General features: G+C 32.6%; 1 protein-coding gene across 11 annotated transcripts in view; it reads left to right on the top strand.

Moving 5' to 3' along the window:
• The window catches only part of PPFIA1 (PPFI scaffold protein A1), a 50,725-nt gene that overhangs the window by 4,651 nt on the left and 20,835 nt on the right, over positions 1-25,239 (top strand). For all 11 annotated transcript variants that reach the window (XM_087877502.1, XM_034417314.2, XM_087877487.1 and 8 more), the window contains exons 3-15: positions 11,654-11,755; positions 13,746-13,910; positions 14,757-14,831; positions 15,797-15,898; positions 16,768-16,989; positions 17,769-17,915; positions 18,955-19,089; positions 19,903-19,986; positions 20,511-20,642; positions 21,126-21,188; positions 21,713-21,792; positions 21,915-22,062; positions 24,247-24,470. In XM_087877502.1, the coding sequence (XP_087733628.1) occupies positions 11,654-11,755; positions 13,746-13,910; positions 14,757-14,831; positions 15,797-15,898; positions 16,768-16,989; positions 17,769-17,915; positions 18,955-19,089; positions 19,903-19,986; positions 20,511-20,642; positions 21,126-21,188; positions 21,713-21,792; positions 21,915-22,062; positions 24,247-24,470 (1,679 nt within the window). The remainder of the gene's footprint in view (positions 1-11,653; positions 11,756-13,745; positions 13,911-14,756; positions 14,832-15,796; positions 15,899-16,767; positions 16,990-17,768; positions 17,916-18,954; positions 19,090-19,902; positions 19,987-20,510; positions 20,643-21,125; positions 21,189-21,712; positions 21,793-21,914; positions 22,063-24,246; positions 24,471-25,239) is intronic.

Genomic DNA, 25,239 nt, shown 5'->3' with positions numbered 1-25,239 from the left:
AGGAATGTCTTGTCTGGTAAAACTTGTTCTTCAGCTGTAACATTTTTTAAACATAGTCTGTCTATAATGACAGACACTATTAAAATTAAATTTTGGATCCATTCTTCAGAAATATCTTAAATGTATCCACTTAATGTATTTTGCTCTATTCTATTGCATTAGTGAAAGTGTTTTTCTTCTTTAATTGTAATCTTCAGTTTCTTGTAGTTCTCTCTGGTAGTCAACTTTCAAAGTCCTTTCTTCTTCTTTTTAAAGAATTCAAAACAACACCATTTTCTCACAGGAAGAATTTTTATAATTATTTTCAAAATCTTATTTTAAATCCTATCTGGACCTTAATCCTTTTGTAACTTTCCAAAATCAACATTCTAATCATCCATTTGCTGTTTATTCCAAAAGGGAAAAAAATGAGATCCTTGCATTTAAAGCGTTTGCTAAAAATTGAAGGAAACTCACCCAGTGCTCTAAAACCTGTCACTGCAAAGATTCCTAATACTTGAAAGCAGTTAAAGCAATTTCCAAAAGTGATTAAGAAATGAGGCTTGGCAAACCTTAGATCCATATAGGCTGCATTATGGCTGTGAGCTGCTTGAAATCCTCTGCTCCCAGCCCCTCAACTTACAAGTTGACCACAAAAACATCAGTTTCTGCAGTTTGTTCATGAGAAACAGCTGTCTGGAGAACAAGTGGTTGTGATCTCTGCTTTTTCTGGAGAGAGTTTTGCTGTCAAGCCACTGATATATGTTGCAATTCTGTCCCAGCTCCTTCAGGGATTTCTAGTTCACTACGAATGCTCACCAGAAGTCACCCCAAGATTTTTTTAAAAAAATTAATTTAAAATTGGTGCCTGGGTTTTGTTTTTTGACTCTGTGTAGTAATGTTCAATAAAAAAATACTAAGATCTAAACATAACCTTTGTGTTCCTTGGTGGTTTTGGAGGAAATTTGCAGACAAAAGTATTTCTTCTGAGATTAGTACTAGATGAAGTTCAGACCTTAGATAAATAGATTTAGGATATCTTGTACTTAGGGTTCCACCCACCCCCCTTCCAAAGAGCATGTTTATATTCCTTTGTTTTGTTTTAATGCCAACTGCTAGGAAAATGAATTTGTTTACCCTTCATTCTTTCTGGATTTTGTTTTGTAAGAAAATACATACTTCATAATGAAATTACTGCTGAGAAAAACATGTAAAATATCTTAAAGGATGGATTTAGATTAGGTGTAGTTAAAAATTAATAAACTTAATTTTAAAATTAATAAAATACTGTCACAGTCGTAGAAATGAAAGGCTTGAAACATAGCTTTTGCCTAATAAGATAGATATAACTTTATTTTGAAACAATATGTTTTTGAAGTAAATTCATATATTTGGCTAATAATATTTATATTTTTGAGAATTTAAGGTGTAGAGCCACATACATTTAGAGAAACACTTTTAATAATAGCTTATTTTGAATGCAGACCTAGTTAAGTATCTTTGGCATTGTATTTAATTTGTATTTGAAACACATCCAGTTAAAAACTGTCTTGTGAAAATTGAAATTAAGAGATGAATATAGACTTGAGTCATTTTATTTTGGAGTTAGACTTAGAAGACTTTGAAGAAAGAATGCATTTAATCTTGCTATGTCAAAAGAATATTGAAGGCAAGGTAGATACATAGCTACAACAAAGCAAAGGGCGGAGTGGACTGAGTAAATGTAGTCAGAAACTGTTTAAGGGACAATATTTGATAATCTAGATTAAATTTGCAGCATTTGCTTAAAAGGTAGCTAAAGCTTTTGAATGCCTAAAAGCATAATGGAGAAATATATTGGTAACTAAATCCAATTATATTATGAAATTAAATATTAACTTTAAGAGAATAAGAAATACAGACCGCAGGGTTGATGGTCTGATGCTTTTTAAAGGTATAGGTAACTTTTTGTGCTTAGACACACATTTGAAAGTAGGCAATAGATTCTTTCAGAATGGCTGCCTTGATACATATGACCCCTTAAAAATCACCTGTTTTTCAGAAGAAAATTACATATTGTTATAATTGTTACATATTGCTTTTGCCTGTAATTTCTTATGGTATAAATCTGATTCAAGTACTGTGGTACATTTGCTCTAATTACCGAGTTCATGTTTTAATCCATATCCAAATAAATTGAATTATATGAGATTTGGCTATAAAAAAGATTTGTAAGGCTTTCATGGTAGCTTAAAATGTTAAGCCATAATATGGCTTGTTAAATTTTGATTTAGTCTGTGGCATGTAGCCACCAAACTATAGTTTTTTCAAACCTACTACAAACCTAGGATTTTTTTCTGGAACACTGACACCTAGTTGAGATCAGAATTTAATGAACCAAATTCACAGTTTACCTACATTGTATATTGGAGTTAAAAAAGATACAATGAGTATCTTTACTGGGAAAGATGGTCTTGGAAATGGAGGATACTGTTGCAATTTTAAGCAGAGCAGAAACTTAATCTAGTAATTTACTGAATATTCATGATATCTATTTGGCTTGCTTTATTAGACTACGTCTATTCCTTTGTGACAGTCATCTAATAGAAAATGCAAAACAAAACAAACTTTAGAAATCATATTGCAATTTAATTTCTGCTATTAACATTAAATTTTACAACACAAAAATACCAATAGACATGTTTTTAAGACTGATTGGAGGAGCTATTTTACTCAATGGTGCTATTGAGACTTGTGGTCTAAATGGATAGGAGGGCTTGTTTGTTTGTGAGCGTACAACTGGAGACAGCTTGGTCATAGTATTTTCTGTTCTGTTAATTTCTTCATTTGATTAGTGTAATGTGTTATATGTGGGGCTTCCCTTGAAAACAACCAATAATCTTTACTAACTCAGAATGCTATAACGATAATTGTAATTTAAACAGCCAAGGAGAAGCATACTATCAATTATTACATGATTTCTGAACAAACTGTTCTATCTGCTTATTTGCCTCTGGGCACTATTTAGTGTCTACCTTTAAAATCCTGTAATGATTTAGGAGCCAAGTATTTGACAGAATGCTTCTGCAAGTGCCATTTTTCCTATACCATAGAATCTCTTCTTGGGATCTTTCTGTGGAAAGTACTGTATATTGATTCATGTTGTAGAAGCTTTGTGTCTAGACCTAATACAATGTGCTACATTTACTTTATGGACCATCTGGAGTCAGGTGAATTGAGCAAACTAAATCAATTAATAAGCTGTCAGGTTAAATCCAACAATGATTTATACAGTAACAATTATTTCCATTTTAGTTATTTTCAAGATAGTCAGTCCCATCTCCCAATTCCAGAAAATCTAATATTGAAGTTTCTGACACATCTTAAGCACCATAGGATAGAGATATTTTTGCTGAACATTCTTACTTTCCTCTTAGTACATTGGACCCAAGTGAAACTAATGTAAGATCATTGTTCTACAACGCCTCTCCCTGAATGGCCAGAAATTGCCTATTACATTTCCCCTTTCTTCAATATGGACGTTAGACTTCATTAGTTTGGTTATGATATAATGAATATGTGCCCATGCACACACAAACACCCACATGGCACTGCTTGGTTTGTTTCATGACCTGAGTAAAGCAGGAGATAGTGAGGATCAAGAGGCTGACTCTTATCCTTCCACTTAAGATTAAATGTAAATTTTTCTTCCTTATGCCATGTAATTTTTCATACCTAAGTATTATCCACAGTGTGCAGTTGGAAAAATTATATAGAGAAAACATTTCATGGATGTGTGAAAGATCAGTTTTTACTATTTCCGTCAGTCCTTCCAAACACCTGAGAATTTTATTTTCATGAATTATGTCACATGTGGGGAGAAGTCCCCACAATCAAAATTTAAAGATATTTTATTGCTAGGAAAATAAAATAGATTACAATTCCATGTTCACCTCTTTCTAGGAATACAGAAACAAGTGATTAAAAACCCGTTTAGCTCCTTTCTGTCTGCTGCTCCCTCCAGAAATTGAAGCTCTAATCCTTATTTAGGAATGAAATACACACTGCTTACTGCTCACATGGCCTGGTTCCAAATAGGCCACAGCCCATTAGTGGCCATGGCCCATGGGTTGGAAACCCCTATTTAGAGTCCAATGAATCCAGGACTATGGTAGTGCTGGCCAGGAGAACCTTTGCATACCTGTAGTCTATAGGTCTATACCTATCACCTGATCCTTTGCTACTGTAATTTACTGTACATAAGACTGCACGAAAGATTATTCGAGAGCACCAGTTAATGCAAGTTGTAGTTACTTTTGCAGGAACCAGTTTTATCAGATATGGCTATATAACATTGGTTATTATGGGAGATTGATTAGATAGTTTTCGTGTATTACTTTGCTCAGCCTTTAAGATCTTTGGAATATGTCTAATTTGTGATACAGCTGAAGAGTTTTGGAGGCAGTTACTTAGCTGTGGCATTTTTAGCTTGAGTGCCCTTGCTATGGAATGCTTTCAGCATCTTCATCATTGAAATGTTGTTCTTGTGGTTTGGTTGGTTTGGTGTCTTTTACTCTTTTATAAGATTAATGGTGTATAAAACCAGTTAATTATTGTGCCCTGATTGTAGAACACCCTTCTCAAAGTATAGAGATTTCTGATGCTTTTTGGCACCATGTCAAAATCTGTCAGTTTCCCTAAGCATTTTATGCTGATTTATCTCAATCTGGTTGCTGGGAGTTGTCTCATTTTTATAGTTTCTACTGTTTGCCTTTATTTTATTGTTTGCAGAAAAAAAAGAAAAAGAAAAAAGTACAGGAAAAGTCATCTTTTAAAAAATTCAATTTATCTTCAATTCATATCATTATACAATGTATTTACAATTTTTATATTTTATTTATATTTTTCATTTTACCTAATTATAAAAATAGAAATGAAAAATTAAGCAGATAATTTAGTAGTCTGAATACTAAAGACTCCTCCAGTCAAGATTGTGATAGAATGCTTATTCAAATATGAAACAAGATAATTTCCTCAGAAACTTGCATAATTAGTTAGTTTAGTTAGTTTATTGAATTTATATACCGCCCTACTCCTGAAGGACTCAGGGCGGTGATTGATGGGTAGAGAATTGATATACAAGTAGAATACTCAGATATTTAAGTTTTAAGCAATCAAGTTATTTTTATTGATAGGTGGAAATAAAATTTATGAAGATACTTTGATGCCGTCCTGAAATTCTTAAATTAGAGGTTTATGTGTTTTTTAGAATTATGAATTGAATATTTAAAATTCAATAAAATAGGCAGGACATTTGTTAGTTTCTGAATAATTATAACACTTAAAACTCCAACTTGTTAACATTTTGAATTCAGTACAAATCTTTTAAAAAATGTGTCATATTCTGACCTTCGTATCGATCGATTGATTTTTTAAAAATCCGTGTAGAAATATGCAGTCTTAAATAGATTTTGTGTGGTGTGATTCTTGGACTACCTGCAGTTATTAAATCTCGGCACATGGTAAAAATAATTTCTGCTTCAAATGTAGGAAAATTTAATATTTGCATGATGAAATCTGGAATATAGTTTCATAGAAATAAAATCCTATTTTGCCTAATAGAAAGTTGTGGTTGTAGAATCAGATATTTTTTCATTATATGTCTGATACATAGTTTGATGTATTCTAATGTGCTTTGGGTACATAATAATTTAACTGTGATATAGTGTCATTCATATGTTTTACATCATACAGGTTGTCTTTGCTTAGCAATTGCCTCATTCAGCAACTGTTGAGTTATGATGGGGCTGAAAAATAACTTAATGACCAATGCCCTCATTTACAACCTTCACATCATTCCTCAGTCACGGTGATTGCCATTACAGTCAGTACACATATTCTTTGTCTGACCTTTTGGGCTTTTTTTTTTCTTTTTTCCTCTTTGAATAATAGAGAGATTGGATGGGAAGGGATTACAAGAGAATAAGTGGGCACACAATGTGGAATAGACCAAGCTGTTTGTGTAGTATGCTTGTGACAGCTAGCACCACAACATTTCTTTCGATGTGGATTCCCCATTGTGTGCTGACTTACTGTCGTAATTCCTTCCTCTCCAATGTAAATACAAACATTAATTCCTTTCTTGCTAATTATAACAAGAGAGGATGCATTCCAAAGGGTGGGGGAGTCATTAGGAGGCAAACAAAACTGGAAGGTGTGAAATTAATTCATTTTGTTACTTACATGCCTGCTATCCCAGTCCCCCAGTTAGTTTTCCAAAGTGGGGGGAAAGGGAAAACATAGTTGTGGTCATAAGTGTTTTCCCACTTAGTGGCCACTTCAGTTAATGATACAGCTGCTGGTTCCAAGTGTGGTTGCTAAATGAGGACTACCTATAACTTATATACTTCATTTGCATGCTACCTAGGGCTGATAGAAATTGAAATTTAAAACATTTGAAGATACAATGTACTTATTCTTTTATAAAATTTGAATCCTTTTACATATGCAGCAGGATTTATTTGGTTCTCCTCACTCCTTCATCTTAATTGTGCATACTTCTGGCATCACCTGCTAATCTTGTCTGCCTATAGAAGTTAAGCTGGTCTGAATTTATTTGCTCCTTGACTAGAGGACCAGCAAAGGATAACAGGGTTGTATATTAGACTAAGACATCTGAAAATATCCAGGAATGAAGCAATGGTAAGCTACTTCTATACTGTTGCACAGAATATTCTCTTATTGTAATCACCACAAATCAGCCTTTTTAAACCACTATTATTTGCTCTGGAGGGTTCTTCCAGATGTGTAGAGCACAGTTCAGGAGATGGCTAGGGAAGAAGATGCAGTTGTTCTATTGGTAGATATATCTCTTAAATTTTTAATATTAAACATTTTAGAAATAGTAAACTAGCATTTGGATTTGTAGTATTTGAAATTGTGGCCTTTACATTGCATCATTTAATTGATCTTTGGGGGGGATTACACAATGGGAAGTGTATGCAAATACTGAATAAGTTATGAAAAGTTATAATTGAAATTACATGGTGAATTATAGCTATTTAGTTTGTGAAAAGTGGAATGCATTCTGTAAGGAAGAACATTAAAATAGTGAAATTGTATTCTCAAAATTCCTTCATGTTAACATAAAATAGGCAGTAATTTTGTCCAATTAGTTGTTCTGCTTTACAATATATTATGTTGTATAATACTGAAAGCAGAGTGTAGTAAAAACAGGCAAAATTAAAAATATAGTATAAACATTTTTAGCAACTGATTTGTTTTCCAGGCTGTTGGGTTTAATATTCTGGATTTTGCTGTGAATTTTAGTTGCTAAAGAGACAAAAATCAAATCATTTTAAATATTAATGTTTAAAATTAATGCTCATTTTGTATTGATGGCATAAAACACTTAAATGTTTAGTTTTCTTTATTTCTACTTACACATGTTCTGATGATGTAGGCAATAGAAAGCTCTTCTCAACACATTTTATATCCTCTACACTTCAGTAAATTCTTAAAGCCTCTTAAGTCAAGTCTAACAGTTCTGTCTGCTTGCATTCCAATATGATGACCCAAGTAAGCAGAAAAGAGCTTAGTTGCTTTACTCTATAACCTTTTGATTTTTGTTGTGAAATGTATTTCTTGATTCTGCTACTGCTAAAAAGCCAAATTAGAAATAGATTTTAAATAGCATTCTGTTCTTTTTACTCAAGAAATAACTCTTGTAGACTTTTATTCTTTTATGTTCTTTATTTTAATTAGGATATGTAAGAATAGTAAAACGGAAGAATGGTAAACAGTGCCATCAGTTAAACATCACAAAAATAATTTTATCTTTTTATCCATGCAAAATCAGTTCCAAAGTGACAATATAATAATGTTCATTAGTATGCATATCATTTGTCAAAATAAGAATTTAGTTCTTACTCTAAGATTCTGATAGTTATCATTGTTCAGCAATATTTTCATTAATTTTCAATATCATTTATCTTTTAATGTCAGATGTTAGCAAAAATGAGAATTTTAATTTTATCAGAATACAATATCTAAAAGTGATATAAGAAGCAATTAATGCTTTTAAGATTTATTGGAAAAAATTCTTTTTCTCATGTTACAAACTTGTTAAACTAGAATTACTGGATTATTCAATTATTTTAAAACATTATTTTCTCCTTTGCATTATGCATTTAAAAAGAGGTGATTTAGAGAAATGCTTTTCCTTTCCTCCTCAAATACTGCAGATAAATGCCTTAAAAAAGGATAACAGAATATTAAACTACCATTGCCAACTTTAAATGCACAATAACTTTCATATAAAATTCTGCTAAATTTTTTTTTTAGGTAAATTAGCATAGGAGAGATGCATTAGAAAAAAAAGTTGAGTAATTGTAGTTGCTGAAAATGTAAGCTATTGCCATATACTTCTTTTAGACATTATTGCATATGGGGACAAAATTCATAAAAGCAATAAGTTCATTATGAAGTTAAATAGTACAATAGCAAGTTTGATTCTCCAATCCTTGGTTTAAAAAGGGAAAAAAGAATATTTGTGGTAAGCTTTCCCTTAATTTAAAATGGCAGTAGTTGGATTTCTAAAAGTTACCCATGACTGTCAAAAGATACATGTATCCTTCTGTTGATCAGCTGGTTATTTTTACCCCTATTAGTCAAATAGTCAAGTATTTTAAAGATACAAATATGATGAGAGCAAAATCATCATAAATAGGTATAATATTCACAAGATTATAAAAATATCAACTGCTGTCCAGAGCAATCTAATCTGTTTGTTCAGAATTTTTAATCATTGCATAAAACATTTAAAATAATAATGAACTTTATTATATTTGTATTCTAAACTGTATTAAAATAGGCTCCCTTGGCTTTCCCACACATTGTATAAGTAGATTAGTGTATTTCATTCCTAAATAAGGATTAGAGCTTCAATTTCTGGAGGGAGCAGCAGACAGAAAGGAGCTAAATGGGTTTTTAATCACCTGTTCTTTATTCCTAGAAAGAGGTGAACATGGAAGTGTAATCTATTTTATTTTCCCAGCAATATTTTTAAATTTTGATTGTGGGGACTTCTCCTGACATAATTCATGAAAATAAAATTCTCGGGTGTTTGGAAGGACTGACAGGGAAATAGTAAAAAAATGACTTTTCACCCATGAAACGTTTTCGCTATATATTTTTTCCAACTGCACACTGTGGATAATACTTAGGTATGAAAAATTACATGGCATAAGGAAGAAAAATTTACATTTAATCTTAAGTGGAAGGATAAGAGTGAGCCTCTTGATCCTCACTATCTCCTGCTTTACTCAGGTCATGAAACAAACCAAGCAGTGCCGTGTGATGTTTGTGTGTGCATGGGCACATATTCATTATATCATAACCAAACTAATGAAGTCTAACTTGTCCATATTGAAGAAAGGGGAAATGTAATAGGCAATTTCTGGACATTCAGGGAGAGGCGTAGAACAATGATCTTACATTAGTTTCACTTGGGCCCAATGTACTAAGAGGAAAGTAAGAATGTTCAGCAAAAATATCTCAGGCCTATGGTGCTTAAGATGTGTCAGAAACTTCAATATTAGATTTTCTGGAATTGGGAGATGGGATTGACTATCTTGAAAATAACTAAAATGGAAATAATTGTTACTGTATAAATTATTGTTGGATTTAACCTGAGTCCTGACAGCTTATTAATTGATTTAGTTTGCTCAATTCACCTGACTCCAGATGGTCCATAAAGTAAAGAACATAAGAGGAACTGGTAAAATGTGAGAAAGATTGTTTGAACATATAATATTTTCTGGAATTATCCAAACTATATTTAATATTCTGATTAATAGCATTATTTGCTACCCCTTTCTAAATCCTCAAACATGGATATATATATAGACAGTTATTCCTATGTTCTGTATTCCTATGTTCTGGTAATAGTTTAAGAGATGTGTTTATTTTTGTCTCTAAGGGTAAAGCCAGAAGTTTAATTGAAGAAAAATATGTAAAGCATCTGCAAGTTGTAGACTGTTACATCTAGTGTAAATCTAAGTAGTACTCTCAGACAGATTACTGTCTCCAATATGGCGTCACAAGATGGTGGGAAGTTTATTTAAGCTCATTCATGTAGAAGTAGTATAGTTTTCAAGCTTTTGTATTGGGATAATATTTGGATCAGGTAGTTTGTTTGAGCTTTATGGTGAACTGATCTTTTGCAGGCTAGCAAGACAGCTTTTGTAAGGGGAATTGTGACTGGATACTGGATCCAAGCTGGTGTAATTCTCTGTAACAAAGGAGAATTCATTGAGATCATTCATCTGACTCCAGATAGTTGCTCCTTGTGAGTAGACTTCAGAAACTGCCTTTACAGTCAGCTTATATGTGGAGTGACTGGAGACAGGTTTACATCAAGCTCATGTTTCCAAAGCAACCCTTACATTAAATTAAGTTCAACCATGTCTTATATTTTAATCAAATCTTTGATTCTTTTTTTGTATCTTGAAGAGATTTAAGATCCTTCAAACTGGCACGATTTTACTATGTTCATCGGGTGAGTTTCCACTTCCTTAAAAGATGATGGAGTAAATTTGATTTAAATAGTTTTTAAAACATGATTGTTTGGACTATGTAGCAAAATGGTGCTACAAAATGATATGTGGATTTTGGAAAGTTAGTAGCAGATTAAGGAGGCTGGCATTTGGAATTATGGTTTTGAATTATTTGGAAGATATTTTTCTAATGGGAAAAAGGAGATTACTTTGATTTGATTTTGTTTTTTATAATGAGACCTTGAAGCTAGACACTAGAGCCAAAAGGTAAAGAAAATGGAACACAAAATCCTTAATGCAAACTTTTGAAGCATGTAAAATTTTGGGGAGAATCTCCTATAAGCAATATCAAGCTTAATTTTGCTAATTATTCCACAAATTGATTGTTCTGCCTGGGTTCATTCATCATCAAATTTATTTTATCTTGGCTACAACCGTTCATTGGATGAGTTTGGTCCAATCACTGATTTTTTTTATGGGAAAAGTTTTCTCATTGACATCCAGTTCCTGTTTCTTCCTCAATTTTTGTGAGAAGATGTGTAATTTTTAACTATTTACTAACTCTGTAATTTCTGGCACAATTTCTTTGTCCAGAAATCATACTCTGTTTTAAAACAGAAAACAAGCTGAGTCTTGTACAGTAGATAGCACAAGGAATTCTGTTCGAAGATGTAATAATATTCAAAGTTGTTATATTTGTGTATGCCAGAATGATCCAACATCATATAATAGAATTAAATTTACATACTTAGAATAATATTAATATTAGCATTACTATTTTTTATTCTTTAAAAACATAAACATGCCCTTGAGTTGAGATGGTCTCCAGATAATAACATAAACAGAACTATGCTGTTTTCTTGACATTTATCAGAAGTGTCTACCATTACTTACTTTGAACTTGGGGATTCCCTAGTGATTTTCATCCGAACTTTAGAAATAGAAGGCTTGGATGAAATAGAATGACTAGTGTTGAGTACTGCTCTATAAAGAATAATCATGACTGCTAGAAGTGATATTAAGATACCCTGAATAGTATTTTATTTTAGTATAACTTCAGTTAAAGTTATCTATATTATATTGCTGTATATACTGCACATTGCAGTAAATGTTTATAATTATTTGCTTATATTTTTCAGGAGTTTGCAGCACTTACTAAAGAGCTTAACATATGCAGAGAGCAACTCCTTGAAAGGGAAGAGGAAATTGCAGAACTGAAAGCAGAAAGAAACAATACAAGAGTCAGTTCATCTTCTGGTATCATTTGTTTGTATTTTGTGCTAGGAATTTTTCTTGAAATGAAACCTTACAGGCAGTTTTTTTCCATAAGTGAATAAAATTATTAGTTTTCTTTACCTGCCTTAATTTTGGCAATTTCCGCCTAGTATGAAAAACATTTCATGTATCAAGACTGTGTATTTTATCTTACATAATATTTCTGTAGGATAATTTGTTCCCTTGTTATTAAATATGATTTTCATACACCAAAACTCTTGACTTTCTAACTGCAGATTATTAATATATAGTCTCAGCGATTTTTTAACTGAGTTTTTTTTTAAGAGACTCAAAGTTGATCCTTGCAGTCATTATCCTAACCTATTAATCCAAGCTTTTATTACACAATACATATATGAGAAAGGTAAACTCAACTGGCTGTCATGAATTTACATTTCATTGGGTGTATCACTATTTAATGAATGCAAAATCATTCAAAGCAGAGATTAGCAATCCATGATTTACATGCACTCTTGTGAAACCTGAAATCTGTCAAGCACAAAGTTTGGTGATAAATCTTTTCAGAACAATTTCTACTTATCTAAAGGAATTAGAGTTAGAGATATATTTTTGAAAGAAAAGTGTTCAAGATGGTACATATATAGTCAGATTTTATAACAAATATTTAAAAGGCACTCTTTTCTTTTTTTGAAGTGGCCCATTTTTAAAAAGAATGTAAGTGAACAAGCTACTTCAGATTAAAACAATGAGAATGTAGAAGTGTGCATGATTATAGGCTTCCCTAATAAAGTTTCAATGCATTTGTGTAAGTTAGTTTTGTAGTAATTTAACCTTTAAATTCCTCCTCCCCAAATATCACTCACTTTAAAGTGATGCAACAAAGTTCTTTTGTAACATGTAAAGCTTCTGACATGGAGAAATGTCTGCTGTATTTATATGCTCTGTAGAGTATTAAAAAATTATGTAGATGATATTGACATCTCTAAGTATATAAAACCAAATAATGTTTATATTATTATACTTATATTGTTATTGCATATTTTAATATGATTTTCCTTCCTAGTTTTAAGGTAACTTACAGGTAGCCCTTGACTTACATCCATGAGAGCACCCACAATTTCGGTCATAAGTTGTGATGGTCATAAAGTGGGTCACCACATGACCAGACCCAATTTTATTATTTTTTTGGTGGTCTTTAAGCAAATGCCGCAGTCATTAAGCAGACGCTGCAGTCATTAAGTGAATGTCATGATTGTTAAACAAATCCCTTGTTTGCTATGGAGTGGTTTTTGCCAGAAATCGGCAATAACCATTGGTTTCTGGCAAAAACATTGTAAATCACAGATGCTGGGTGCTGCAAATGATCATAAATACAGGGCAGTTGCTGAGAACTCAAAATGTGATCATATATTGTGTGGACATCAGAACTTCAAAACCATTTCATAAATGCCATGCTTGTCGTCTGTCAGAACTTCGAACAGTTGCTAAGGGACCAGTCATAAATCATGAATTATCTGGATAACTTCAGCAACTAAATCAGAAACATTCAACATTATCATGTTCTCCATTACATCAGTTAAGAAGATAAACATAAACATTTTTTTTCTTTGCATTGCTGAGATTCAGGGTTAGATGAGCAATTTTTGTGCACTTTTTTTTGGTCTTTAGACATCAATAAGACTTAAGGACTGGACTAGGATGATACTTGCTTTTTTAAAAATAGAAGAAAAACTGAAAGCTTAGATTTTCATAGTTTTGAATAATGAATAGATTGCTTTGTATATTATGAAAGTGCATTTTTTCTGTAAGTTATGTTCAGCTTCAAAATGATAATATATAATAAATGGATATAACTTGCATAGCTTTACAGAGAAAATAGCTTTGCAAAAACAAAGTGATAATTGTGTCTCATTGATAGTGAAATATGTTTGAACATTATTTTCTTCAATTCAATATATACTGCTTTTTTCTCATGTAATTGCATTTGCTTTTCAGTTACTACTAGAACATTTGGAATGCCTTGTCTCCCGGCATGAAAGGTCTTTAAGAATGACCGTAGTAAAAAGACAAGCTCAATCTCCAGCTGGTGTTTCTAGTGAAGTTGAAGTTCTCAAAGCACTAAAGTCTCTATTTGAACATCACAAAGCCCTTGATGAAAAGGTAAATGATTACTGATGTTTCCTCTTCATGAAATGTTTTTATTTATTTATTTTATAGGATTCATTAAGACTGCCTAGCTCCAAGAAAACTTTAAGCAGTGTACAGTAACTCCGAATATGTATATTAAAAACATACAGTAACTTTTATTTTGTTAGTGTAAAAATTAGTTCTTTCATTTAAGAGCATTCTGGTATTGTTTTTGTTAAAATGGAAATATAGACTAAACATCTATTGCTTATGTAATTCGTTTTGTTTGTATATCAACAGACCAAAATTCAAAATGGGTGGCCTAAAGTTGGCCTAAATCATAAAATGAAGCAAAAATAAATATTGCCCTTCTATTTTTATTCAGGCAAAGATTATTATTAATGTTGCCTCAGTTCTGGTATATGACATAAATCACAACTAATATAGCAGTATTTGGCATTAATTGAAATTTCGGCTCTGACAAATAATTCATCTAAGTTATAAAGTTTGAGGGGAGGTGTCCAGTACTTCCATGGATGGATTACAGCTTTCATAATACCTCACAATCATTTTCATAATTATGGGCCATATGACTAGTCTAAAAAGATACCATATAATCTAGCCCATTGGGGCTTTCTGCTGCAGAAACATATTGCCATCAAAAGTAATAGAAAATGCATAATGGGTTATTATTAGGTTTGCTTAATCACTTGATGGTTCCATTCACAAGAAATGTGTCGATAATTTGTGTTGTTTTTAAGATTTATCCCTGCTCACCAACATTACTGATATAAGTTTATTCTTGATAGTTACTGAACATTTCAGCATCTAATGCTAGCAGAATTGTTTGGTGTTTATATCTTAACTTTAATCTCCTAGGTAAGAGAAAGATTACGAGTAGCACTTGAACGATGTAGCTTGTTGGAGGAAGAACTAGGTACTACACACAAAGAGGTAAGTTATTTCCAGTAAACTACAAAAAAAAAGCTGTCAGGTTTGCATAAGACCTATCAAGGGAAGGGAAAGCTTAATTGTAACCAGGGCAATTTCTTTGGCCTTGAGAAATTTGGCTAGTGTTATAATGTAGTATGAAATAGGTAGGACCAAAACTGGGGGTCTTTGAGAGGTGTATGAGAGAGATTTCATGGGAAAAATTAATACCTTGCTGGAAAATCAAATTCCAAAGTAGATGTACCTCAGTCAGGTGAGCAAAGTCACAGTGAAATAAAATAGATTTAACTTGTTTATGGAATTAACATTGCAATTATAATGCAGTTGGAACTACATGTACTTATGTCGGGAGGATATTCCACAGGTTGGGCTTTTTTGTTTGTTCATGTAGCTTGCAAAAAGAGGATACTTTCAGCAGGTTTTTTTAGATGACCAGACTGGAAAGGCATGCCCTGATACTTTCCTGTTTGCAGTTTATGAACTACTAATTATTTTGTCCAGCTTAAAAAATGTGCAAGCTTCCACTACCGCTTTCTTGAACTTTTTCAGAATTCTAAAAATCACCTGTCCAGGTTTATAATTGTGTAGATATTAAGTTTTCATGGAATCTTTTTTCATCAAGGAATGAGTTTTCATTAGCAGATACTTGAAATGTTTTCGCTTATGTTAATCAATTGACCAATCTTGTTTACTAATTAAATATATGACAATTGCTGATTTATTGTTCGTTTTTTTTTGTATTATATTTTAAAGGCAGGCTTGTTACTTGATAAATATCTTCTGAATAGATTATAGGAATTGATCATAATTCTTCAAAATCAAGGTCATTAATATGTCTGTCATTGTTATCCATTCATGAATATATTTTGTGAATATTATCACTGCAAATAATTAATATTGGTTAAACGGTCCTTTTTCTATTTGAAATACAGCATATCAATTAATATAGTATTTTATTTTTATTTCAGTTAATGATTTTGAAAGAACAAAACAATCAAAAAAGAACACAAGCTGATGGAATGCCCGATATTAATCATGATCAGGAGAACATACCTAGCACTAATGGGAAGGTATGTTAAAAGCATCTTTTCATTAGCCTTTTTACTCAATTTTTTGAGACGATAAAATCTGTTTATGATGGAACAGTCTAACTTATTTTTCCAAACTTTTCCAATGAAAAAAAGAGCAAGTAAGCTATTTGTTAAGTAATTTGTTAAGTAACTTAAGTAAGCTAATGTGTTATTTTCTTGATCATTTGATCCATATACAATACCATTCTTTGATAGGGGATGTTCAAGTAATAAGAGAAATATCATTTTCAGGCAAAAAAATGTTTTGGGTTGGTTCTTGAATTTTTGAGTGAGGACCAGTGGGAAAAAAACATCCTGAAAAGTAATAAGAATTCTTTTGTTCTCACTTGAATCATTGGTTTAGTACAGGGGTCCCCAATCCCTGGGCTGTGGCTCAGGTAGTGAACAGTTCAGAACTGGGCTAAGCGAGTGGCCTGTGAGCATGCATGTGCATGCAGCTCCACTTGTGCGAGCAATGGGCACTAGCGCATGCAACTCCGATCATGTGAGTGGCAGCACTTGGGCACACAGCTCCACACACGCAAATGGAGCTTCATAAGTGACTGTCGCTTGCATGAACAGAGCTGCACATGCAAGTGTGTGTGCGTGTGCGTGTGTGTGTGTGCAGCTCCACTTGTGTGAGTGGAACTGCACAAGCACCTGCCACTCGTGAGAGTGGAGCTGTAAGTGGTAAGATGGAGCTCTGTCACTCGCACGGAACTATCCCCCATCCCCCTCACACCGGGCCACCAAGCTGGAAAGGTTGGGGACCTCTGGTTCAGTATGAAAAAATATATTGCACATATTTATGCTTTCATGGTGTTAAAAGTTTTTTAAAATTAACAGTGGGTTTTTCTTCTTCTGAATAGAGATCTTCCAATGGCTCTTTGAATCATGATGAAGATCTTGCTAAAGTAATAGAACTTCAAGATACCATAGAAAAGCAAACTAAAGAACAGTCGCAAATGAAAGAGAGAATTACTGCCCTTTCTAACAGAGTAGCAGAACTGGAAGAAGATCTTGATACTGCTAGAAAAGATCTAATCAAATCTGAAGAAATGAACACGAAATTGCAAAGAGATGTACGAGAGGTAAGAATAAGACTTTTTAATATGATTTAAATTAATTAATTGTATTCACTATTCTGTGTACTTGTTTTCCCCATGAGTTAAAGCATCTTATAGTCTGATGTAAACACTAGGTTTAGGATATTTCCATCAACTATATCAATAAGTTCTCAACCTGAGAACAACAACTGCTTTTATAGTTGTTTTTATTAAAAACTCAATTGTTCTTGATTTCCATGCTATGTGAATCAGTATGATGATCACACAGAACAATGTTAATTCAGCATATTCAGATCTATTGATCTTATTATGTCTTCTAAAATTGGCCAGCTCGGTAATGTTAATTATTGATGGATCCTTAAAAAAAGATGTTCTATTATGCTTCCTCTAAGAAGAATAAGAATGTAGGTACTTGGTATATATGCAATGTTTAAAATAAAATTTTGGGGCTAAAAGAGTTCCCCCCTCTGATGGAATTTCTGGAGGTTTTCTTTAAATAGCTTATTTCTATTTCCAAATGTAATTATTTTCAAATTTTTCCTCAAATATCAAAATTAAATATATATTTGGAATGTTTGCACTTTTAATGGTGAATGTTTTGAGTATAATCAGCAGTTTGCAATATCTTTAAGATATGTAACATTAAAGAAAGCTGCAGTTGTTACAAATTGTACCCCATATGGTTCTTTGGATCATTCCTTTGGGTTTCTATAATAAAAGCTATTATTTTTTTAAAGACAACCTGTTAAACACATAATAGAGGGAGAATATATTTCTGTAATTTTCTGACAATGTTAATTTAGGCAATGGCTCAGAAAGAAGATATGGAAGAAAGAATTACAACTCTTGAAAAACGCTACCTCGCTGCACAACGTGAAGCTACATCTGTGCATGATCTTAATGATAAACTTGAAAATGAAATTGCTAACAAAGATTCATTGCATCGACAGGTAAACTTATTATTTAAAAAACACTTTGAGGTTTTCATAAATTAATACTAAAAGTTCTGGATCAGGAGGGGGATGTACCTAATAATTCAAGCTAATTTGACTTGGATAAAATTTATGCAAATTTGTTGCCCTTTTTTTTGAAAATTTAAATTATAAATGAAATCCCCTGTGGAAAGGAAAGGGAAAAGTTTAAATCTGAAAACCTAGAAAATTGAGGATTGTCTCAGGTTTTGTAGTTATAAGAAGGTTTCATGCTTTCCGTTTTTTATATTTTTCCTTCAACAAAAATGCTTCTTTGGTAGTTCTGAGGAGATCTTCACGGAATGGCTATTCTTGGTGTTTTCAGGATGGAATTAGTAGGCCTTTTAAGCTTGAAAGACGAAAAAAAATAAGGTGGTTGCTTACCATTAGTTGCTGTCACAAGTTTGGATGGTTTTGGGATGAAGGAAATAAAGCACCCTCATGGGGAGCAAAATCAGGGCTGGATAACAGAAGATAATTACAAAGGTTAGGATTTACATGGAGTGAGTGCATTCAATTAGTGTTTGTCTTTTTATTATGAAATCTCTGTGATATTTTTATTTACGATTTCCCTTTTACTCAGGTTTTTATGTGTCTTTTTGCCTAAACGTGCATTTAGTACAACGATGTTTTGTTACCTTTATGCTTTCCATAATAGCACTTTCATGAACAGGAATTTAAATATTTTGCAGTGGCATCCATAGCACTTTTGCAAAAGTTCAGTTTTACCCAATAAAACTGAATCCCAATATTCAATTAGGGCAGACAAAAGAAAGTTTTTAAACATAATTTTATGTTTATTTTTATGTACTAATGTACTTTTTGTAATGGTCATATATAAATCTGCTTTTGAATACTGTGTTGTATATAATTTCAGTGATTACACAGGAACTGTTCTGTATGATCTCACATGTCAATTTGCTAACAAGGTTGTTTTTGCTAATGGACAAACTATTGAAATATCACACAGAATAATGTCTGCAGCTGTTGCTATAAGCAACTTTATTTTTGCTTCTAGAGTGAAGATAAGAATAGGCAGTTACAAGAACGATTGGAACTGGCTGAACAAAAATTGCAGCAAACTCTGAGAAAAGCTGAAACTCTGCCAGAAGTAGAGGCTGAATTGGCTCAGAGAGTAGCTGCACTTACTAAGGTAGGCTGAGTGTTATGATATATATTTAGAAGAAACAGTTGGTTCTTGATCATTTGGGGTTTCTCGCATTTCATTTTTAACCAGGTAATTCAAATTGTCTAATCTAGTCTCTCTGTTTATCTTGCTTTCTAATCCTTTGTATAGCAGTTCATTGTTTTTAATTGCTTTGAAGATATTGAAATACCCTTTGTGCCTGATTTGAATACTGTCTTAGAAACTCTTTTTCCAGTTCTTAGGATAAATTAAGTACTCCAGCAATTTTGTACCCAATATTTAAAAGTAAATTCTTGATGTCACTTCATTTCCTTTTTTTCTTGCTACCATTCTATTCCTTATTTTTGTAGCTTGACTGTTTGCCTTCTCGGAATTCTGCAACTAAAGATGTTAATCTGTTCGAATATACTTCCCAGTCTAGGAAGGTAGAATTTACACAAAGGACTTAAGTCCTTATTTCTGCTTGCTACTGCTTGTTGTTGTTTTTTTTTAAAAAAATCTTCACACATTAAAATGAATGTGGGGAAGATAATAGAGTTTTTTTTCTGAGATGCATAATGTAAAAGGTATCTCTTTTGTCAAGACTTCCCGTTGCTTCAATCATCATAGCAAGATGTTATGGGGTGAGAAAATAAATTGCTCATTTGATGCATGAATTCATCCACTGTGTTTTGCCAGCCTTGGCAGTAATATATTTTGAACATCTTGCAGTGTGTGAAAAAAAATAGCAGTCTCATACAGCATGATATGCTTGTTTGCTAATATTTTTCTTCTGTTGCATTCTTAAATTTTAATTACTACTATTATTTAAAATGGCAGGCTGAAGAAAGACACGGAAACATTGAAGAACGATTGAGACAAATGGAAACACAGCTAGAAGAGAAAAATCAAGAACTACTAAGGGTATGTCATTACAGTGATGACATTGTGTCTCTTTTCTGTGACATAAAGAAATCAATGATTAATTTCAGGTTGGCAGAGGAAAGCATAGTTTACTAACCTACATGAAGTTAAATAAGGTGGGTAAAACCTGTCTAGGAGAATACATGAAATACCAGTAAAAAAACAAATTAGATAGCACTAAAGGGTTAAGTAGGAACAGAATCAGTTACCTGTAATTAAATATTAATGTTAAAATCACACAACAGTTTTCACTTGAATCAGGATTGGCATCTGGGGACTATATGAACAAATGCCTATTATTTCCACTAATTATTATTTCTTGTGGCTTTTCAAAAGAGTTAATTTAAATGGTAATGATATAAAATTTGCTAGGTATCACGTTTGGAAAAACAAGGATAAATCCTATTAGAGAATGATAAAAATCCAGGGTTGAGACAGTTTATATATTAAGTATGCAAAAGATAGTCGTTCTCATTCTTGTTATTTATTTTTTATTGCCCTTTCCTCCTATTCCTCTTATTTAGGCTCGGCAAAGAGAGAAGATGAATGAAGAACATAATAAACGTTTATCTGATACAGTTGATAAACTTTTATCTGAATCTAATGAGAGACTTCAGCTTCACCTTAAAGAAAGAATGGCAGCTCTGGAAGATAAAGTAATTTTAAATATGAATAAATATTGCTTCAAGTGCAGTGGATGCTGGATAAATTGATAAAACATTTGTAAAAACTATAAACATGCAAAGTTCTGTCTGTCTATATCCATCTATCCATAGCTGTTAATAGATAAAAGTGAGGACAATCTAGTGCTACAATCTCGCCTTTCTCATAGGCAACAAAGAGCAATTATATCTACTTATACAATGCACTGAATTAACTATTATGCATCTTCCTATCCTGAAACTTAGGATCTCGGGATCAAGAAATAAATAATATTATTTTTAAATAAGTAGAAAGCATAGGGCCTTGTTTAGCAGAAAGGGTGCAATGAGTATATATATCAACTAAAACAAATAGCAGAATTAAGTATTTTATAATCAAAAAAATAAAATAGTAAAAAGTTTTTTTTAAAAAAAATGTAGACCCAAATCTTAACAGCTCTTTGTATTAATGAACTTTTGCATTAAATTTAATACTAGAATTCCCTTCTCCGTGAAATTGAAAATACCAAGAAACAAGTGGAGGAGCTTCAAAATGAAAAGGTAAAATGAAAATAAAAATATTGTCTTAAGTTGTAATGAAAGCAAAAATAAAAATGAGACACTTATGAAGTTTAATATATTATGCCTTTTTGTTGCAGTCATTTTGCACTAGCAATAATATTTCACTTTCCATAATTTTAAGGGCTTAATGCCAAGGATAATGTAGTAGCCCAAACATAATTAACCCATTAAAATTATGCACAAATTGTGAATTCTTTTTGGTTTGTAACTCTTAAGGTTTTTTTAAAAAAATGATATCAAAATTGTAGCTGATTGTGGATCTTAAGTGTTTTGCTTCACTAATCTTTTTTCAAAACCTATGTTTGATGAATCAGTAAATTATTCATAGCTATACTAGCAGTAATGAAAGAATGAAGAGTATTTGGATGATAACACAATATATTTTAATTTTAATTCAAAAGGCATTCAATTTACAATTTAGAATTATCTAAAATATTTGGACATGTTTAAAAAAGTATGCACCTATAATATTAAGTTATGTGAATAATCTTTGTTTTCTACAGGATCAGTTGGTAGTAAACATTGAAGCAATAAGAGCTGAAAGTGACCAGTTGAGGATCAGAGCCCCTACCCTTCATCATAGGTATAATTATTAGTGAAAATAGTTCTAAATTCAAGATGTGTTAAATTAATTCATTTCACTGTCAACAACTAACTTTAGGACAGTAATTATTAATGCTAAATGTGCATCTGTTTTCATTTCAGAGGGCCACATTTAGGTAGCGTACCAGATTTTAGATATCCACTGGCACCTTCAGTTATAGCAGACAATCAGACAGATTCCTACAGCACCTCAGTTCTAAGACGTCCACAAAAAGGACGCTTAGCAGCTCTGCGAGATGAACCTTCAAGGGTAAGCTGGAATTTAAGCAATTAATTTTGAAAATAGCTTAAGCTAGTGCACCATTTTAAAAATACTTATTTATTAATTTAACTTCAAGTCAGTCTTGACCCCTATCAAATACATGGAGAAATCCATGCTGTTTTCTAGGTAATGTTTTCAAAAATGATTTGCCTTTGTTGTCTTCCTAGGGCTGAGAGAAAGTGACTGGCTCAGAATCACTCAGTTGGTTTCTTTGCCTAAAGCAGGACTAGGTTTCCCTGCTCCTAGTCTATTGCATTAACCATTAGACTAAACTGGTTCAGTTTATTGATATAAGTCTTTAAAGATTTTGTCGGCTTTTTATTTGGTCTAAAACTCTGCTGATACCATTATGTATAGGTGGCTTGGGCTGTACTATTGTTGCTTTTATTGTTTTATATTGGGGAAGTGTGTTTACCCTGAAATATCTTTATTTTAAAGTAAATAACATTCCATGTAGCTTGTTTTGCTATATGATTGAGAACTACGTATTTCAGATTCTGTATTTAAAAACACGCATTTGAAGCAGCTGTTATGAGCAAGTCTTGATGCAGGAGGCAGATAGAAATATCAATTGCAAAAATGTAACCTTAGCAAAAGCAAAATTGTGCAGAGTTCAATCCATGTGTATGTTTACATTCATAGATCAGTTCATGAACTAAGTACGGCTATTCCTTACCCTGTTTCCCCCAAAATAAGACATCCCTTGATAATAAGCCCAATCGGGCTTTTGAACATATAGCAATAAGGCCAAGCTCTTATTTCAGGATTCAAAAAAATATAAGATAGGGTCTTATTTTCAGGGAAACACGGTACTTACAATACTTCAATAACTCAGAATGCATTGTACTAAGTATGCAAAATAAATAAATAAGATTTATGTGGAATGTTTGCTTGATAACCTTTCATAGATTTCTGCACTCAGCCCCCAGAGTTGGGCAGCTTGTTTTAAATGTTTGATTGGCACTTTATATGTAGCATTAAACAGATAAGACAGTTGATTTCAACATTGCTTACTGGGAAACTAGAAACAGAGAATTTTAGTTTACGATGGTTCTCCTCCATCTGCTATTTTGATTCTTTCATTTATATCCTGCTTTTTCTCCAGGAGCTCAAGGCAGCTTACATAGCACTCTCTCCTACTGTTATTCCACAAGAACAGCCCAGTATGATAGGTTGGGCTGAGACATATAGTGATTGGCCCAAAATCACCCAGTGAGCTTCCATGACTGTGGGTAGACTTGAATCTAATCTCCCAGGTACTAATCCAACAGCTTCATCAGTGCATCAAAAAGCAGTTGCATAGGGACTAGATCTAGACTTACTATTTCACAACTTAAAACTATTTCCCTTTGTGGAATAGAGTCAGACCCAGCCTTGCTCCTGCTAGATGATAGAAAAGGGTTAATACTTGCAAATTCCCCGTTCCCTCCACAGCACCTCCCACATTATTTTGAAAGACCAACCTATTTTCAAGTCTCATAAAAAGCATTGAAAGAATTACTAAAATTGTCCCCCATTTCTGTTGCTCTTAAGTGAAATTTGATCAGGAAATCTGGATCCAGCCTGTATGCTATGTTCACATAAACTGGGATTCTAATGGATCCTGGTTTATCAAGACTTAAGTTGCATGTGTAGTTTATTGAGTAAATCATCTAATCCTATTTTGTTCCTTCTTTACAAGCCTGGGTTATAAAATAAGGCTTGTGTTGTCCTATGAATTCTGCCTGATAAAGGAGAAAAAAAACCAGGATTGGAGCAATAGTTGACACACTAAGTATTTCTTAGCAGGAGAAACCAAACGGGAATCAAAGGACAGTTTCCACTTGTACATGATTTATTTTCTGTTAAACAAAGATACTCTAGAATCCTTTGCTATTAATCTGTATATATTTTTTTCTTTTATTAAAAACTACATATACAGAAGTTTTTAAATAAGTCTTCTTTATTGTTACTTTGTAATGTTGTATTTATATATTTAATATCTTGGGTTTTGATCATAAAGTATGTCCCGTGAATATAATCTAATAATGTTTGTTTTGCTTTTACTGCATTCTAAATACTGCTGTTGTGATTGATTTCTGCAGCATGTAAGTGAAGTTATACGCACTTTATATTTTTTTTAAATGGAAGAGATACTTAAAAGTTACAGCTGTAATCATGTATATTAAACAGGTTCAGACTCTTAATGAGCAAGATTGGGAACGTGCACAACAAGCAAGTGTGTTGGCAAATGTTGCACAAGCTTTTGAGAGTGATGCTGATATCTCAGATGGCGAAGAGGACAGAGAAACTATATTCAGCTCAGTTGACCTCTTGTCACCTAGTGGTCAGGCAGATGCCCAGACCTTAGCCATGATGCTTCAAGAGCAATTGGATGCCATCAATAAAGAAATTAGGTACAGGATTTATTTTTGTCATTGTTTTCCAGTGTTACATTTAAAATTCACTAATGGCCTTTTATTCACATAAAATTAGAAGTCTGGCTTCTTTTCATTGGTTTGACTTGTAGGTGCAACTAAAAATATTGAAACCCCATTCTATTGAGGCGAGGGGGATTCCAGAAGAGAGTTGCTATGTCAAAGAAGGCTTGTCTCCTGGAACTTGTGAAATGCAGTTCACTGACAAGACATGACTACAGCATGTCCTCTTTGCCAGATGTGATGGGGTGGGCAAATGTAATTGAAGGGTGGGGGGATGTCCCTCTCAGGTAACCCAGCCTACGCCATGACTTTTATCAGAAATATACAAACTAAATTAATATTTTATGGGTTGAAATCGATGAGATGAGTCTTAGCTATTAATAACTTTTTTTTTTGGTTTTCTGCTTACCAATTCATTATACCTAGCATACTGAAAAAACAGGAAGATCAAGGCAGTGATCTCTGTAAAGCAACTTATTTTCTGTTGGGTAGAATTAGCAAGCAAAGTTTTTAACATGTTTTTCATTTCCCCCAAAATAAGGTTAGGGTCAGGGTAACCTTAACTGCTCTTATTGTAAGAATCTGAATCTGAATAAGCATTTTTTCAGTGATGTGTTGTTAAGAAACAGGATATTAGTTGGTTAGGTTTCATTATGATTTGTAATACAGCATATATAAAGAGATACCACAACTTATTTATCCCAACTAATTGTAATTGTCAGTGAAACTTTAAGAAAAATACTTG

Source organism: Pantherophis guttatus, chromosome 1 (genome assembly GCF_059756535.1).
Source record: "Pantherophis guttatus breed Tessera chromosome 1, ASM5975653v1, whole genome shotgun sequence".
Lineage (NCBI taxonomy): Eukaryota > Metazoa > Chordata > Lepidosauria > Squamata > Colubridae > Pantherophis > Pantherophis guttatus.
This window is presented reverse-complemented; position numbering and strand designations above follow the sequence as displayed.